The sequence below is a fragment of the Coptis chinensis genome, chromosome 1, assembly GCF_015680905.1.
Source record: "Coptis chinensis isolate HL-2020 chromosome 1, ASM1568090v1, whole genome shotgun sequence".
Classification (NCBI taxonomy): Eukaryota; Viridiplantae; Streptophyta; class Magnoliopsida; order Ranunculales; family Ranunculaceae; genus Coptis; species Coptis chinensis.
This window is the reverse complement of record NC_141456.1, coordinates 56200731-56220754: the sequence shown is the minus strand read 5'-3', so window position 1 is coordinate 56220754 and position 20024 is coordinate 56200731. Positions and strand designations below refer to the sequence as shown.

Sequence of the window (20024 nt, the reverse complement as noted above, 5' to 3'; positions counted from 1 at the left end):
GAAAGAGGTTACACAGGCGACAAATGAAAAGGGAGCTGGAAAGTTATCGGCAAATTGGGAAGGCCCATACATTGTCCACAAGGTGGGAATAAATGGAGCGTACTATCTAAAGAAAGTTGATGGTGAATTGCTAGCAAAGCCTCAGAATGTCAATAATCTGAAGGTATTCTATCAATAATATATTTTTCAAATTTTATGGGAAATCAAGCTATGTAGCATGAATTTTCAGTTCAATACAAATGGATTCAAGTTTCAAATCGCAATTTTCGTGTAAAAAGATATGGTGTTATCATATGATAAAAAGCCCTGGTATCAATACAAATATTGATATCAGGCATATTGTCAAAAACCTGATATCAAAAAAGTGGCAGATATCAGGCATAAAAAGTCCTGGTATCGATAGAAATATTGATATCAGGCATCTTGTCTAAAGACCTGATATCAAAAATAGAGGCAGATATCAGGCATCAAAAGTCCTGGTATCAATAGAAATATTGACATCAGGCATATCGTCAAAAAGTCCTGATATCATAAACAATGGCAGATATCAAGCGTAAGAAGCCCTGGTGTTGGCAGAAATTGTGACATCAGGCGTAGTAAGTCCTGGTATCAACAGAAGTGTTGATATCAGGCATATTGTCAAAAGTCCTAATATTGATAGAAATGTTGATATTAGGCGTAAGAAGTCTTGATATCTACAGACATGTTGATGTCAGGCATATTGTCAAAAAGTCCTGATATCAAAAACAGAGGCAGATATCAGGCATAAAAAGTTCTGAGATTAACATAAATGTTGATCTCAGGCATATTGTCAAAAAGTCATGATATCAAAAATAGAGGCAGATATTAGGTATAAAAAGTCCTAAGATTGACAAAAATGTTGATCTCAGGCGTATTGTCAAAAAGTCCTGATATCAAAAATAGGGGCAGATATCAGGCATGAAAAGTTCGTAGAAGTACATAAATGATAATATCAGGCAAGATATCAGCAAAGGATGAGGCATTAAAGATCATTCGATAATAAAGGTATGTTGCAATGCTTTATGTTTGTTAGTAATAACAAAGGTAAAATTAAAGTGTCAGATTAATACAAGTCTAAGTATCGCCGATACTCTCGTTTTGGTTGAGGGTATCGAAAATTATATTTTCTTTTTGATACAAGTCTAAGTATCGCCGATACTCTCTTTTTGGTTGAGGGTATCGAAAATTATATTTTTTTTTTATACAAGTCTAAGTATCGCCGATACTCTCTTTTTGGTTGAGGGTATCGAAAATTATATTTTCTTTTTTATACAAGTCTAAGTACCGCCGATACTCTCTTTTTGGTTAAGGGTATCGAAAATTATATTTTATTTTTGATAGAAGTCTAAGTATCGCCGATACTCCCTTTTTGGTTGAGGGTATCGAAAATTATATTTTCTTTTTGATACAAGTCTAAGTATCACCGATACTCTCTTTTTGGTTGAGGGTATCAAAAATTATATTTTCTTTTTGATACAAGTCTAAGTATCAGTGATACTCTCTCTTGGTTGAGGGTACCAAAAATATGATTTTCTGTTGATATTATATTGCTGATACTCTCTCCTTGTGGAGGGTATCGAAAAATTTGATTTTCGATGGTTGTAAGTACAAATAAGGGATAAATACAAATAATGGCAAACAGTCATGGAAAAAAAACCAATGGAAGTTAGAAAGTATAGCAATTAAACAGTAGTACTTATTTGGAGAATACAACATTTGAGTGAAAAGGATGATAGTTTAAAGTGGAGGATTGTTGAGAAGGGCATCGACACCAGACAAAGTAGCATCAGTGTATTGAGCAGCATCACAAGTAAGCTGCGAGGTGGTGGTATCAACCACAGTAGGATTAGAAGGAGCTATATCTCCTTCTTCATCATCAAAATCATATCATTTTCCATAAGAATGTTACGTGGAACAAACGGTTTACAAATATCTAACTTGTCACCTAGAGAATTTACAGCGGCCATGACAGTATTGTACTCAGCATCAGCAGCTTCAGAGGCTTCTTCAGATTTATTTCTTTCGGCATCAAAATCTTCAAGCATTTTCTTCACAATTTCGGCATGTTCAGCCTGTTTATCAAATAAAATCTTCTCAGCTTTTTCAGATTGCTGCTTCATATCAGTCTTCAATTGATTGACTTCTTTCCTAAAGTCGTTATTCTCTCGGGTTAATCTATCAAATTCGGATTGTTGAGAGGTCACTATTTTTTTAAGACGCCCGATCTCGCACTCTTGTTTATGAAGCATATCAAACTGAGCCAGGGCAAGCACTTTGGCTTATAAAGATATCAAAAGTAGATAAGCACAAAGTGAAAGGTGAAATCAGGATGAAATGAGAAAAGACAAGAGATGAGTACTTTCTCCATGTAATCACAATACTGGGTAAGGCGCTCAGTGGGATTAATGTTGATGGCAACAAGCTTGTCTTTCGGAAGAACACAACTGCTAGCCAAGGCGACACCCAACTCCTCCTTATTAGTATCTTCAAAAAGCGAGGATGTTAAAGGGACATCGCTGCCATCAGTAAGGCGAAACACAGGTCTGAAGAGTTGGCTGGCATCGGCTGTCGAAATAGAATTAAGGTTTTTACCATTAGCAAGACCACTCTCACCCCATGAATGGGTTTTTCTTTTCTTAGAAGGGACAATAGTAGTTGAAGGGGGGATGGAGGTGTTTTGCTGAGAAGAAGTAGGAAGCTTGTCCTTAGCAACAGTAGAAGTAGGCTTAGGAGGAATGGAAGAAGGAGCAGCTTGTTTATCAGCAGCAGTTGGTGCTAAGGATGGCTAAAATGCTTTCTTTTCCCCTTTTTCAGATAAGTAACGACTCAGCGTTGGGATTCATCGGCATTCGAGGAGCCATGTCTATATACAATAAAAGATGCTCATTAAATATATTTTGTAAAATCGGATATTCATAAAAGTCAGGAACCTCTTCTTTAATCTCAGGAAAAAGATTGGGAGTCATGGTATAATTGTTATCTAAATATTCATAGAAACTTTTGGGAAGTTTAGGAGGCAAGCCATGCAAGGCAAAGGAGGATACGAGAAAGGGAAAATCATCTGAGGAATTTTTTAAAGGAGATTGAGTGGGAGTTGGCAACTGGCGCATTTTTTGAAGAGCTCGGTGTTTGAGTACAAAGAGAGGTGTGCGATAGTTTGAGATATCAGGAAGGGGAATAGTGATTTTGGGATTCACTTCTTTATCAGCCCCAGTCTTAATATTGATAGTTTCTTCAGTCCCTTCTAGAAGTCTGAGCACTCTCTCAGAGTTCACACGAGCTTTCGAAAAATGAAGGGAGAAGTACTGAAAAGACGCAAAGAAGAGTGATATCAGATATGGGATTTACGAGGTATAAAGAGCGAAAACAAATCAAAGGGAGGACATACCTGTGGAGTTAAAGACTTGATGTTTCAAAGGATGATTTGCTGGGCTATCGGCGCTTTCCCATTTACCCATAACAAAAATCGGATATTTAGTCCACTCCTTGTCGCTCTTACGAATTTTTACGGAGGATACCCCTAATGTTTCTTTGGGTATGTTTTTTGGGATAAAAATATCTGAAAATCTTTTCACAAAATCGATAGTGCATAAGAATATCAGATAGCCTGATTCGGTCATCTTCATACCTATTAGTGGAAAGGTGGCTATTGTAATAGTTACAAACAAACATCAATCTCTAGAAGTTACCCATACCCTGACCAGGGGAAATATTCAGATGGTTCAGCACTTCACGATCGAGATCGGATAAAGGAAATCTCAGTCCAGCGGCGAGTTGGCCAACAGTAACAATGATTCCGTCTATGGTACCACTCTAACACTGAGTAAAAGCCCGAGTACCAGCATAATGTTGTAAATAAAGGGAGGAGGGAATTTGATAGGCGGCTTGAACTAAAGCTAGGTTTGGTCACTTTATGAAAAAACCACAAAGTCTGTCGCGCCATTGACTGGTGTCTTTAATAGTATCGCGTTCAGATTCAGAGTCACCGGATTTCAAAGGGATGGCAAGGAATGCCTTCTACAACATAATTTAGTTCCAAAGAAATCTGAGGCCGAGATCGAGTGGTCGAAGTGGAAGCAAAGTTTTGGCTATGAGGTCAATCATCAGGAAGTATATCATCAAAAAGGATATCATCCGATATGGTATCCTCATAATGGAGGCTAGCATCAGAGGTGGTATCTTCACTGGTCATTGAAACAACTATACACAAAGAAGGGATGACAAAGGTATTTTTAATATCATCAATTCAAGATTTACAAAGCATTATTGGCAGCATGATATTAGAGTATCGGCAATGTTGATATAAAAGTTGAATCATTGGAAATACCAATGTATATATATATCAGAAATATCGTGATATATGCCGATAGTTAAGCCAGAACAAACAAAAAGATACAAATAAGGTTATGAATACAAAGATTCGAACTTTTACATGTTTTGAAGTTTAAAGTAGTAATGTATGTCATTGCATAAGCATTAGCACACAAGCACATACAGATTTATGGGATTCAATTGAAAACTAAAGTTAAAACAAATTGTCGTATCTATTATTACTAAAGTAAGTATTTCGGTGCATGCTTTAGAAAGATTAATGAAGTGCAGGACGAAAGAACGTACCTTATGGGTTGCAAGAGTGATGGGTTTTCAAGAGAACGAGATTAACCTTCTGGAAAGTTGAAGAAGAAGAAGACCAGAGTTTTGTGTTTGGAAGCATACTAAAGAAGCTAAAGAGGGAGAAACGGTTCAAGTTTAAATTTATAATATTGAAACATTGGACTGAGTGGTTATTTAGGCCCGATAGTTTTCATATCTGTTATCTGATATAACCGCTTCTCGAAAAGTTGAAATTTCAAATGAAAATCTCAAAATTTCAAGAGGGGGCAATGTAGTGGGCAAATATTGTACTCATAGATATATTTTCTTTCAGTATTTTAAAACTTGAGATATTGGCATAAGGGCCAATATCTCGATAAATGTCAAGGATATTTGAAATGTTTTGCAGGCATAAGGCGGGAAAGGGAATAGAAAGAGGGAGGACACGTGGCGAAAGGAGGTTGGGTCAAAGGCATTTGGGAAGACTATAAAAAGGCTGGATGAGGAAGAAAGGATTCATTTAATTCAGATCACAAAAAATTGTATAAACAGGAGAGAGAAAGAGTGAACCAGAGAGAAATTGTAACAAATTTTATCACCAATCAATAAACACATCGCTTTTCTTCAATTCTTAGAAATCTTTCATTCATATCTACATCATGAGTTGTGTGAGTTGAGAGCATTAGTTAGGATTGTGTGTTCTTGACAATCACAAAATGTACTACAACACCTTTAACAAAATTGAATTATATTCACCTCATAATTAATCCCAATCGAAAAAAGTTAGAGAAACTTTAAACTGGCCGAGTCATTTGTATGGTGCCACAACTCCGCAAGTTGGCTATGTGTTCTACAGAATCGAACTAATTGATTAATGACTCCTTGTGAAGAAATAAAAATCTCTATCACCCGAGTAAAACTAGAAGCAAATTCATAGGTCGTAATAACATAATCACTTGGCTTCCATAAGTATGCTTCATATAGTTTAGCTTCACATATTTTTATTAATAATTGGTTGAAAAAAGTATATATATATACTAGTAATTGTATTGCATCCACACTCCTTGGCCCGATCAATATCTTTCTAATGATAGGAGTATTCTCTGATGGTGCTCAGGATATGATAAGAGATGAATAATAACTTTGTGAATTAGGTAATCAACACTACACCAAATCAGCATATTTGAGACACTTTAAGTAACCCTGGTCAAGCGTCTTTGCTATCGACACGTATACATGCATCTTTGTTCCTAATTTCATGGGCCGTTTGTTCACTCATGCACGTGAGCGTCATCACGTGATAAGGTTTTCAACCAAATATATAGACCTTCTCTCAAATTTCTCTCTTAAATTTGCCAAAAACACATTTGGGCTTTTTTCTTCAACCGCCAAAGCTGATTTTTCTTTTTCTATTCTTTCTTCAACCTCATTTCGAATTTGTGTCTCCTCCTTCCAGAGAGCGATTTGCTCCTCCTTTCGGTGAAATCAGAAACCCTAGAATCTCCAAATTAAAAGGTTCTTCTCTCAATTTTATTCACCGTCCTCTCATTTCTTTAGCTCACAAGCAACGGTGATAATTCAAATTTTCTTGTAGATTGTTATCAGTCCATTTATCAATCAAGCTCCAGGATTCAATTCATTTTACAGGTTTTGATTGAAATTCAATCAAGCTTTAACTGTGATATGCTTTGTTGTTTTTATTCAAATCAAGTGTATGTAGTTCCAATATGTTGTCATTGTTCATATTTTGTACTGAATCTGAAAATTGATTTAGCTTTTAAATCGAGTTTTGATCCGTTAGGGCTCACATTGTCCAGATATGTTTATATTTGATGAAACAAGTGTATATCTAAGTATCTAACTGCTATCAATCCCTTGCATACTTAATCGATTGTTTGTTAAATAATTAGTAATATAAGTACCTGATTTAATTTCTTTGCTCTCAGTTCTTCTTATATTTCTTGAAAAGTAGGAACCATTGAGTACACTATTTTTTTTTTTTTTTTTTTTCCTGATTTTGGATAAATGTTAGATTGTTTTAAAAGTGGGCAATGTTTGTATTAGTCTTGTTTAGAGATTGCATATCATTTAAAAGTTGTTTTTCGCTATTCAAGTTAATTAAGCATGTATCTCTAAAATCTGAATCATATACTCCCTTACATCTTGAGCAGTTGTTATTGTACATCTGTTCATTTGTTATACTTTTACAGACTTATAGTATTGTGAATAATTTCTTTCATTTCTTTAGGATATGACAAACCTTCAGATCACACAGGGATATTTTGATAACTAAATATATGAAAGTCACGAAGTGTCATCAAATATGCTATTCACTATTGGTGTTGTTTTATGTAAAGAGCCCAAGCAAAAAGAGGAAAATGGCTAAGAAAGAAAAAGTTCTATTACATGTTGTTATACCTAGAGATATTAATGAAGAAATGACAGAGGTAATATCATTAACTAAAAGTATATAAGTTTTATGAAGTATGTCGATTACTAACGGTTTGTGTTATATAAAGAGCCCGGCACAAATGAGAAAGAAAGCAAAGAAGGAAAAAGCTTCAAAATAGGATGTTTTGGCTGGAGATATGAATCAAAGAATATATAATTCTACTTCAAGGGGAGAGGTAATGTCATTACTAAAGGTATACAAGTTTTATGAAAATTTCGTTTACTAAAAGCTCGTATTACTTTGAAGAGCTCAAAGCAAGGGACGAAAAGAATTGAAAAAGAAAAGGCTTCAATATATGCTGCGTTGACTAGAAATGAAAATGGTGGAGTACGATTTATCGATTCAACGACAAAGGTATCTTCATTACTAAATTGCTAAAGTCAATCAATTTCATTGAATATGCTATCTACTGACAGTTTGTGTTAAGGGCTCAAACCAAGGTACAAGAAATGTTGAAAAGGGAAAAGCATCACTGTATGTTGAGAGGGGAAGTGAGTAAATGGAGCATGCAAGTCTGATTCACTGCCTAATCACGTTGCTACAGGTACTTGAAAATTAATTGGCCAATATATATAGTCTAAAATTATATACATCTTCCTTTTGTTGAGTTACTTTACTGATCATCCACTCCATACATCTTCCTTTTGTTGATTTACTTGAGCAATATATAGTCTAAAACTATGTGAAACACCTACCTGATCTTACAATTAAAAATCTCACTAAGTTACCATTACCTGATCGCTTAAAGTTATTCCCAATTTCAGGATCAGGTGCTAGGATGTGCCATCAAGGTTCAATGCCTTCATTTATATCACGATTTTTTTAGCAACTTGGTGGTAATGAATTTTGAGAAACAAGGTTAACCTTTTCTTTAAAGTTAATTACTGATAATGAATTCTGAATGGGTGTACTTTATCTTTTTCAGAGTCGTCATCAAGTGTTTTCCAAGTTTCTGGCTAGCATGATGGATATTCTTCTAGTACATAAACTTTTCTCTCAATCACATATGCATAGCATTTTTTCATGGAAAGAATGAAAATAATTTTTGGGTTATTTACTTAAAGTGATTGGATTTTGTGATTGTATAGGAAATAAGAAAATTGAATTTGATGTGGATGGACAAGCAGTTGGAGATGATTCGTATAGCTATTCCAGTGCACATGGTGGAACCGCGAAAACCCATTGTCTTATATTTTATGAAAGTTTTAAGGATGTGCCTTCTCAGACTAAGAGATCGATTTGGAAGAAAATTAAGGTTAGTTTACGATGTTAAGTTCTTAACATTAACTTTGTTGTCTTTCTACATTGGTGCATGGTTTTTATTAGGAGGAAGAGAGTGGACCCTGTTCTTGATAAAGTGAATGGATTTGTAAATGTTATTCTCAAGTAAATGCTATGTTGTGCAGGATGAGTATGGTATTGCGGAAGTGTACAAGAAATGTCAACTCAAGAAGTTTGCTAAGTCTTGGAGGGAGTACAACCATCGGATTCGAGTTAAACATTATGATAAGTATGACAATGACGATGAAAGAAAGAGGCACTGCCCAGAAGGAGTGAAGCGCGAAGATTGGGACAGGTTTGTAGATAATGAAGCAAAACCTTCTAGGAAGCAAATGTGGCTGGTGGGCAAGAACTCAAGAAAAGCCTTGAAATTATTACATACATCAGGAAGGAGAAGAGCAGCAAGCACCATCCATAATTTGGTATGTTCCTTTACATCTCAGTTTATGTGAAGCCATAAAACCAATTTCTATTCTAAACCGGTTATTATATACTTTTTTTTTTCCAGAAAAAGAAGAATCCAAATGTTAAGATCACCCGAACACATTCATACATGGCTATCCATACACGCAAAGATGGTTCTTTTCTTGCACCGGAGAGGATGGTGGGTTATTTGATATTTAAGTTGACTTCATATTCTATAATGCACGCAAGAATCTGTATGGGTGTGGCAATACAACTTTAGACAATATTATAAGGAATATGTTCTGAACTTCTGATTCAATACAACTTTAGACAATAGATTCACAGGTGTTTTTCTATTGTAACAGGCAAGAATTAATGTTATAATTGAAGATGACCCATCTAGCATTGACTTGGACTTGGACAATGATCCAGTTGCACAAGTATGTGGTCCCGATCAATATGGTCATGTGCTTGGTATGGGTGTTGGTGTGTCAAAAACTTCTCTCATAGCATCAGGTCCTGCTAAAGAGAAGCTTCACCAAGAGACTCAACAACGCACTATGGTTGAAGAGCGGGTTGGGACTATATAGAAACATATGATTACGCTCACCCAAATCCTGATGGAAATAAAAGATCAATGTACAAAGAGCGTTGTTGCTGATACATCAACATCTAGTGTACTTTACTTAACTTACATTTGCTGGATTTCATAAGTGCTTTTTGCTTAGTTTGATATTCTTTGCTAATGTATATTTGTTTTGTAGGTACGGGAACCAGCAAATACACAATCCCATGGAAACTATTCACATGGTATGCAGTTGTGTGAATTGTTGAACATGCATAGGGAAGTGGTTGCAAAGGGACGAGCAACAAAAGCGAATGTTTTTTGCTGATATGAACGTCGATTCCTCCCTGGAAATGTACAATGTCCAAGTTTCTCTTGTCCTCAGTCGCAGCAAGAGATTATTTGGGTCAAAAAAGACATTTGGAGAGCTAAATTTTCCTACAACAGTCAAATGGCCAACCATTTTTACTCGTTTTATTTAGGTATGACGTTGTTTATTATCTTTACTCCTATATAACTTAATATATTATGATGTTGGCTCTATCCTTTTATGATCAGGTTATCTTATGTCTTCAATGTAGTTTATTTTGTCTTTGGTTTATATTTGGCATGTTGAGAAATAACTTTTATATATTTTAGTTGACGTGCTTCAATTTGTTCTTTTAGATTTTTAAGGAACTTTTTAGCTTTCTACATTAGTTCAATGTTAGTTAAATAGTGTCTTTTGTGATAAGTGAGCTATCATTTTCATTTGACACGATCTTAAGTCTTAATTGTCTACATCTATTTTCAACCTCTCTATTTTTAGGATATTGAGGACTTCTAGACGAAGTCTGTAGTAACTTCTATATACTTCCCTTCTTTGGAACTTGTATTCTTTTTGAATAGTCGGTGAAATCATTACTTGCCTAGCAACCTCCCTCTAACCCCGTGAATAAAACAAGTATGCACACAGTTGGTGTCCACCTAAATTTGATAGTGACTCGGTTTGGCGTAGATCCATCATGCATGAGAATCTGTACAAGTGTGAAAAGAATATACACCATCGATTCTAGGTTACATTTATGGAGTTATTTTTGGTTTTTCCCGGTCGTATGTAGAAGACTGAAATCAAGAAAATTGATTGTCCTTTAAATTCTGGTCACTCCTATAGATCATAAGCTTATTTGATGAAGTAACTGGATTTGGTTGTTGAAGTTATTAATCTAAAATGTTGCTTGTGAATCAGGTGAAGAAAATGGCAATGCGTGCAATTAACAAGTTGTGGAGGATTTGGGCATTTAGTGAGTTGTGGAGGATTTAGATCGAGGCAACTAGCAAAGCGAAACTTAGTAGGAAAATAACATTTTTTATTGTTGTAATAGGTGATTCAATTAGCTCAATACTAGGTGATTGAACTACATACAAAACAAATGTTCTGGAATGCTCATTTTGATATTCATATAATATTTTAGTGTCTTGTCATTGCTTTATTTGGAAGGTTACTGCAGGGTTATTGATTACAGGGAAGCTCTAGTGAGTCTGAACAACCAGGTTTTTGTGTTATTTTTTAAAAAGAACCCCAAAGCTATAAAAAGACATACAATGAGGCATCATTTTACAAGGAAATTTGGTGAGCCAGACGACACTTTTGTATGTGTCTTTAAAAATAAAAGACAGCCCAATAAACGGGTCATAGTCCGATACTTTGCCTGTGTCGTTCTTTATGAGAAAAGACGCACCAGAATGTGTCTTTCCCCTACAATTCTGTTGTAGTGCAATTATCTCCTGCTTTCTAAACTCCTGTCAATAATCTGAGTGAAAAAAACCCGTATCTCTTTGAAATTGTTTATTAACCACAACTTGAAATGTGAAAAATATTTTGTCAAAGACAACTTCCTTCTGAAGGGATAAATCAAAGAAAATTAGAGAAGTCATCAACAAATATAGCATAACAAAATCCTTGATTGGACAATAAAACTGTATTCAAATGAGGGGAAATATTACAAGTTATCATGTGCTTAATACTTTACCAAAAAAAATGTGCTTAATAGTGAAGCACTAAAGCATGCAGTTACTTTGGTGATGGCTGATGAAGATTTTCACCAAAACCAACAAACAGTTTTACACAGAATGTTATATTGTAGATAAGCTAGTAAATGTGAAACTATTGATGGTAGTGCAGTCCTGCCCTACAAAACAACCAAGAATTAGGTATTCAAGTGGCGAACGCCTTTCGGTTTAGGCCTGATTGCACTTCAGTCACTGCTTTAGTCGGTTTACCCTGACTATAATCGCTGCACGTAGTCTGTCAGTGATGTCCTCGACAAATAGAAAATAAGCATATCAAGTTTTCTTGAAAAATAATAGGCTACAAATCCCCCATAATCCCAACACAAATCCTAACGCCATGCCAATGTAGAACCAATTAATTCTGAACTCATCTTCATGGTCGATCACCTGCACTATTATTATATATTGGAGCTCGAGGCGGTTGATCTCCAAGGCATGCTTTCTCCAGTGGAGGTCCACATAGTTCAAGATTCCCCAAGTAGATGGACTTATATCTTCAAATGTTTGAAGTTGGTGTCTAGACATAATAGGTCCGAACAACTTGTTGTATGATAAGTTGAGGTGACAAGAGGGCGTTTTGCAACACCTCCAAAAGCCACTTCCTGGCTTTCTAGAAGGACAAAAGCCAAAAGCATGTTTGGCTATATCAGAAACTTAAAAATATAAAAAGTGAAAAAGCAAAAAAATTGTCTTTTCAAAAAGCCCAAACACTGATTTTTGGGTAGTCTGTTTTTTTGGCTTTCTCCTTTTGTCTACCTGATCCCACTAACTGTTCTGCCTCAACACTTTGAGGGTTCGACTCCTTCCTCCCACATTTCTTTGTTTCTTTTTTATTTCTTGTTTTTGAATTGAACCCACAGCAAACACAAAACCTATGAGATGTCTTTCCACTTTGTCTAACTAGTTATTTTGTTAATAGTTAGAAACAATACAATATGTATACAAATCATTGACTCATTGAGAACCAAACAAATTCATTTTATAAAGTGATAATTATGAAACACTTTAAAGTGTTTATGCCAAACAAACTTTTAACTACATGCTTTTTTATTTTCAGCTTTTTAGAGATAGAAGTTGTGATTTTGCCACACTTACTTATACTTTACATAAATTGAAAAATCAAAAAAAGACTTTGCAGCTTGATAGATTTTGGCTTTTTTTTAGTTGCCAAACGCCCCGTTAGACTCGACAACAATGAAATGCTTTGTGGGATTGTTCCCGAAAGATTTTTAATGGAGAAATCAAGTGATTCTAATAGCTTCATTTGAGCGATCTTCTGGGGGATGTTTCCCATCAAGTGATTGTCTGAAAGATTCAAACCAATCAATCTAGAAAGCCTTGTCAGCTCTTCCGAAATACGACCGACCAAATTATTACTCGAGAGGTCAATGTTGACAAGAAGCTAAGTGATAATATCTTGTTATACTTGTTGTTTTGGGCCTGAAAAAGCCCAAGGCCCAAGTACGACCTAACCTAATCTTCATCTTTTTTTTTGTGTGAAAATAATGAATCTTCAACCTTTCTTTTGTGAGAGAAATCATTTTTCTAGGTGAAAGAGATTGTGAAAGAACTAAACCAAGAATAAAAGAGAGTGAACATTCTTTGTGAGTGTGAGTGATACATTCTAAGTGAGTGTTGAGTACTCCTCTTTGTAATGTTGTATCTAGTACATCTAATCTATCAAAGGCTCGTCGTGTGGACGTAAGCAAATTGCCAAACCACGTAAAACTTGGTCTTGTGTAAGTATGCTTTTATCTTCTCTATTTAGTTTTTATATGCTTATGTTGATATTGTGTTGATTGGGTGTTGCTTGGGAGTTGTTGAATAGTCGTGTTGGTAGTTTGTTGTGATAGTTTCCGCGTTAGTCGCAACAATTGGTATCGGAGCGAGGTAAACGACCTAGGATTTTGAGTTTTGGTGCAGAACAATAGTGCTCAAAATTTGTGTAGGCAAGGTGTTTGATAAAATTCCCAAGTGAAGTTTCTTGTGGGTTGTTTTGTGTGACATGTGGAAATGGCTCCCAAGATGTCAAATGCAAAGTTTAATAAAGAAGCACAAGAAAAGACGGCGAGGGTGATGTTGAATGAGATGACTTCCACAAGCAAGTGGAAGGGTAGTTCTAAGAAGCCTTTAAAACAAGTATGGTGCTACAATTGCAAGGAAAAGGGGTATTATTTATGTGATTGTCCTAGCCCGAAAAAGAGTAACAAGATGAGCGGTAAGTTTGAGACTGAGGATGTTAGTGAAGCAAGTCTTGCTTCCGGCTTTGATGTGGATGATGTAAGTCTTTCGGTGTCTACACAAGATGACCACATGAACGAAAAGTGGATTCTTGATTCCGGGTGTTCCTACCACATGTGTCCAAATAGGAAGTGGTTTGCTACCTATGAGAACTTGAGTGGAGGTTCCGTTTTGATGGGTAATGACGTTGCATGTAAGACGGTAGGAATTGGAACTATACAGGTCAAGATGCATGATGGTGTGGTGAGGAATTTAACCAATGTAAGGCATGTTCCTGAATTAAAGAAGAACCTCATTTCTCTTGGTACCTTGGATTCCAAAGGCCACAAGTTTGTGGAAATGGTGGAGTCCTAAAGATCATTAGTGGCTCTTTAGTCATTATGAAGAGTTAAAGATATGGAAACTTGTATACTTTGTTGGGTAGTACAGTGATAGGCGATGTAGCAGTGGGTACATATGGTGATAATTTTGAGTGCACAAAATTGTGGCATATGTGCCTTGGGCATATGAGCCAAAGGGGATTGTCTGAGTTGTGCAAGAGAGGGCTACTGATAGACTTGGAGAAACCAAGTATGGAATTCTATGAGCATTGTGTCTATGGCAAGCAGTGTAGAGTCAAGTTCGGTACAAGCAAGCACAAGACAAGAGACATCCTGGATTATGTGCATTTGGATGTGTGGGGACCCTCTAAAGTGGCTTCTAAGGAAGGTAACCAATATTATGTCTCCTTCATCGATGATTATACACGCTATGTGTGGGTATATATCTTGAAGTCCAAGGATGAAGTTTTCAAGACATTTAAAAGGTGGAAAGAAATGGTTGAGAAACACACAGAAAGAAAAGTAAAGACTTTGAGGTCTGATAATGGTACTGAATATACCTATGGTCCTTTCAAGGAGTTCTGTGAGCAACAAGGTATTCCTAGACATTGGACAGTGAGGGGCACACTGCAACAGAATGGGATGGCAGAGCAGATGAGTAGAGCGTTGCTTGAAAGAGCGAGATGTTTGCTCTCCAATCCCAATCTTGGCAAAGAGTTCTGGGCAGATGTAGTGGCCATGGCGTGTTACTTGTATAATAGATCACTAGTTCCAGCGATAGACTGCAAGACACCTTATGAGGTGTGGACAGGGAAACCAGCTGATTATGATATTTTGCACATGTTTGGATCTAGTGCTTACTACCATATGAAGGATAGTAAGCTTGATTCTAAAGGTAAGAAAGTTAAATTCTTGGGCTATGCAAAGGGAGGAAAGGGATACGGATTGTGGCATCTTGAGAACCACAAGTTCTTGGTCAGTAGTGAGGTTACCTTTGATAGATAAGACTTCAGTGCTACATTTTAGCAGGTCGGAGAAGGCTAGAAATAGTGGTGATTCTATAGAATCTCAAATGATTGAGATAGAAGTGTCAAAGGATACTATGGAGAGTGAGGTTATTAATGAAAGAACTATTCAACAAGAAGTAGAGCTATAACAACCTAAGCAGCAAGCTTTGGCTAGATCAAAGCCAAAGAGAAGTGTGAACTAAGTTACGAAGTATGGGCATGATAAGCTAGTGAAGCATTATGGTCGACCGGACTCGGTTGCCTACGCACTGAATATCGAGGGTGATGAACCAAACGACTTTAAAAAAGTTTTTAGAGATGGTCATTGCAAAGATTGGTCGGTGGATATGCATGAAATGGTAGAGGCTCGTGACAAGTTTTGTACTTGGGAATTTGTTTCATTGCTTAAGGGCAAGATGACTTTGGGTTGTAGAAGGTTCACTATGGAGTTGAGTTCCAACATTGGTTGGAGGTACTCCACAAATGGTGGAAGCTCATGCATTGTTGATTGATGCCTTTCGTAGGCATGGCCCTTCCTGGGCGTGATTGCTCTTTGTGAGCATGACTCTCTATGAAGATAGCTCTTTGTGGGTGGCTCTTCATGGGCAAGACTCTTTGTGGGCAAGGTTTTTGGGACAATTGACAGTGAGTTCGCGATGTGGTTTGACTACTTGTGATTCTTGGAGGATCTTGTGTTCGACTCAGTTTTATGTGTTAAAACCTCACCGAAGTGGAGAATGTTATTTTGGGCCTGAAAAGGCCCAAGGCCTAAGTCGCCCCCAAGGCCCAAGTATGACCTAAACTAATCTTCATCCTTTTTTTTGTGTGAAAAGAATGAATCTTGAACCTTTCTTTTGTGAGAGAAATCTATTTCTAAGTGAGAGAGATTGTGAGAGAACTAAACCAAGAAGAAAAGAGAGTGAACATTCTTTGTGAGTGTAAGTGATACATTCTAAGTGAGTGTTGAGTGCTCCCCTTTGTAATCTTGTATCTAGTACATCTAATCTATCAAAGGTTCGCCGTGTGGACGTAGGCAAATTGCCAAACCACGTAAAACTTGGTCTTGTACATGAGTATGCTTTATCTTCTCTATTTAGTTTATATGCTTGTGTTGATTGGGTGTTGCTTGGGAGTTGTTGAATAGCCTTGTTGGTAGTTTGTTGTGATAGCTTCCACGTTAGTCACAACAATACTCATGTTCTCTACCTTTGATTACCTGATCCAATTTGTCAGTGTATCTCGACATGATTCTCATAAAAAACTTGTATCTGACCAACGAGCATGGCAATAAAATTTCCAACACATTGCGGGATGATTCCGGATAGATTATATTATTATGTGCAAGGTCCATTATATGAAGATCAGTCAACTGGCATAGGTTTGGAAGAATACTACCAATAAACTTGTTCGATTTTAACCTCAAAATTTTCAAAGACAATAGTTCTCTTCCAATCTAAGTAGGAATCTTTCCAGACAATGAGTTTTCACCAAGGTCAAGAATGGACAAACTTATGCAGTACCGTAAAGCCAAAGAAATTAAAGCTATCCATGAAACAAGTTCTTACTCAAGCGTAGTAGTTCTAGTGATGATAAATGACCAATAGAATGTGGAATGGTTCCAGATAATTTATTGGATGATAAATCGATCACTTGCAACCCTTGTGACTGACCTAAACATTCAGGGAGATTTCTAGACATGAGGTTTTTTGAGACATCCAGATACATCAGGTGCATCTTACATATTGATTTGGGCACACGTACTTCCATTGATATTGTTAGTTGAAAGAAAGAAATATATTAATGAAGGGAGCATATCACCAATATTATTTGGAATTGGTCTGGATCCGGTGATATTGTTATTTGAAAGAAAGGTCTAAAATGTTTACGTTGGGAGGGGAGTGTGGTAGAGGACCATCAAATCTATTAGAGCTCAAGTACAACTGCATGCCAGTGATGTTGGATTTTCCAAGACTAGGCATCTCGCCATGGATCTGGTTACTAGAGAGATCTATGTAGGACAGTTTGGATGAAAGGTTATGAAACCAATTTGGGATCGAGTCTGAAATGCTTGCATTCGACATAACCAATGTTGTCAAATGCTTTTGTGTTTTAAACCACTCTGGAAATTGAGGGTCTACTTCACAAGAAATCATTCCAATCTCTTTGAGTTGAAAGGGGGGTACCCAATGGGATGCAATATTCAAAGAGAGAGAATTCAGGCTCAAGCTTAACAATTCTAATTTAGAGACTTTCGCAAACTGCACCACAGATAGGAACACCTTTTAGTGAATTGTTACCCATTACACCAAATTGTTAGATAAGTACTCCCCGGATGGGGAAATTAGGGTCTCCCCCTGCCCAAGTACACAAAAAAAAGTCAACTTGGGTTGACCGTGTGTATTTGGGGGGGGGGAGGTAATACTCGTTAACCCAAAATTTAACTCTACTAATGCCGTAAGTTGTCCTAGACTTTCAGGGACGGTCCCTGTGAGGGAATAATATCCACATCTTGTGAATATCAAACACTTGTCCAACACAACGTTTGTACAAACAGACCTCTAGTACTCGTCTTACCAGATCACTTCTCAGTAACTTGGCCCAAGTATACGACCTCTAAAGGGAGGTCGTCCCTTCAGTCCGAACTAGTAGTGACCTCTAGAAATTAAGCTCGCACCCGCTAGTACCACAACGACTAATATTGTATGCCACAACTGTCATCATTAAGACTGGAGCTTCAGATGTGCACTCCATTAAACCTCCATTACTCACCATCATGGCTCGTGGAACGACTTCAAGTCCAGAACTTGACCTGACGCGGGAGAGGAGGAAATGCGGACAACTTTCCTATATAAAGAGAAGAGGAACTACGTCTGACTTGATTCAAATTGCACCCAAGAACTTGATATGTAGGTGATGAGTTATGTTTGATAGTGGTGAGAAGGGTGTTGAAGTTCATCTTAGACTCTTTGTTTAGAGCAAGGTTTGTGATGGATAAAACACTAACTTTTGTAACTCTTCTCTCCTAGTTGGCTATTGGAATTACTCTCAATCTTAAACTTGTATTGAAATGCTTAGGAACTTGTATTGGAATGATTTAGAAACTTGTATTCAAATGATTTAAAACTTGGGTTTACACTAAAGCTTGAAGAACTTGAAAATGGAAAATAAGGAAATAACAATTTAATTTAAAAACATTTAACCTACTCCTAATGACCAGAGATTAGATCTAGGGTTTCTACTCCTAACAAACTAAATGGTTTGGACCCTAAAACATTGGATAAGAAATTCTCTACATCTCTTTGGTTTATATAGGACACCATTTATAATTATGCCCTTCCTTCTAGAAACAATCTTGTGGGCTTTTGATCTAAGCCCATACAATAGAAGTCTTGATTTTGGGTTTAGGTCCCTAAGTCCATAGCTTTCAGCCTTAAGTCCTTGAGACTTTGATTTTGACAGTTGAATTGACTTTTGACTTTTGGCTTTAACTTTCCGGCATGTTTGCTCCTACATTAGAATCTTCCCAAGTAGCGTAAATAGCCATCCTTTTTGTGCTAAAATGCACATATTAGGAATATGCGTCCTAAATGGCATGTATCCTGCAAACGATAGCAAAAGCTATAAGTTGTTTGTTCATTAAGCATAATAAGGGCATATTTGGAGCATTGTAAAGGTAATAAAATGCACATTTGGGGCTGATCAAGTACCCCCAAAAGAACATTTTGTTTGTCCTCAAGCAAAAGATGAGAAAAAAACTAAGATCACAAATGTGTGATTTATCATACTAGTCTCGTTTTGTGTAGTGCGATTGCATTGACCATATGCAACAAGGCTTTAAACCACTAGGACTTCCTTAGTGGACGAGCTTAAACCTTGTGAGAGTTTTCCAGAGAAGGTACTCACAAACTTCCTCTATCTAGTACAAAGGGTCTCGTTTCCTTATTTATTCTCAGAGGTTTTATCTCATTAGCGGGGGAATAAAGAAAAGCTCCTTTGAACTCAGAATAATATATATACAATAGTTTAATCATCTAAAGATAAACGTGCAAAACATGAGCGGTGACATGCAAAAGCAGAGTTGTTTCTGAAACTTTTTGAGAGCGTCCTTAAGTTAGGTCCTCACAGGGGTGTTGCAATCACAACTCTCTGATAGATTCACTCAAGTTTCCTTTTCTCAAGTGCAGAGGGCACTTATATTCCTCACATACTCGAATGACGTCCAAAGAAACCGGGGTCGATTGGTCACAATATCCACTTACTATCACACCATCCTATTCCTAGTTGAGCTAGAGGTCTTTTATTAGGAATTATGGGGCTAAGGTAGTGGTTTAAAAATAAAGGGAAGGGAAAACAAACTTTGATAAGTTGAGAAATTGGGTCTTCATGATATTTGTAACTAGATAAGAACCTCGTTTTGTTCTCTGCTTCCAAAATTGTGATTCATTCTTTAGCCCTTTGGCTTTGTGAATCCATAGGATTTTGAATTTTGGGAGTTCTAACTTTGCTTTTGTTTCTTTTGAAATCAACTCTTTTTTATTTTTAACTTGGGAGATTTCGATCTTTGAATCTTTTCTTTCTTTTTCTTTCTTTTCTTTTTGAAGCTTTTAACTATTCTATTTTTGTACAATGCCTTCTCTTCTCTTTTTATTATTCATCAAATTCTCAACTTGTCAGCTGGGTAAGCTTTTTATTGTGTGTAGTAACGGTTCAGGGATTGATGGCGAAGAAATAAAAAGTCTTTTAGAATTTGGTGAAGGCTCAAGGGGGGTAACTAGAGGAAAATTTATCTTTTTGGTTTTTAACATTTATTTGGCTATATCGATCCAAAAAGGGCCTAAATTCTCTCCTAGGATATGGCGTGGTGATCAAGCAAGTAGACGTGTTATCTTTCTATTCGGACATCCTTGTGTCATCACTTAATAATCATTCAGATGAGGCTTTTGGCTAGATTCTCATAGGATATGGAACTTAATTGTTCTAACCTTGGTCTCAAAAACTCACTGCTATATACAATCAAATGCTGATGCATGCCATTCATAAAAATGTGCAGAAACTATAGTATGTATATTAGTCTGAGTTCGAAGAAT

General features: G+C 36.6%; 1 protein-coding gene and 1 long non-coding RNA gene across 2 annotated transcripts; both read left to right on the top strand.

Annotated features, from left to right (window-relative positions):
• The first annotated feature begins 6957 nt into the window (after positions 1–6957).
• Positions 6958–7586, top strand: LOC147524626 (uncharacterized). The gene is made up of 3 exons (XR_015197053.1): positions 6958–7061; positions 7134–7420; positions 7494–7586. It is a non-coding gene; the product is annotated as an uncharacterized LOC147524626 (long non-coding RNA).
• A 595-nt stretch (positions 7587–8181) lies between these two features.
• On the top strand, positions 8182–10775 carry LOC147524625 (uncharacterized). Its single transcript, XM_086575590.1, has 6 exons — positions 8182–8220; positions 8473–8769; positions 8856–8951; positions 9118–9429; positions 9517–9799; positions 10546–10775. Exons 1-4 carry the CDS (start codon positions 8182–8184, stop codon positions 9340–9342), a joined length of 657 nt encoding a protein of 218 aa, XP_086431716.1. The 3' UTR covers positions 9343–9429; positions 9517–9799; positions 10546–10775.
• Positions 10776–20024: the final 9249 nt, after the last annotated feature.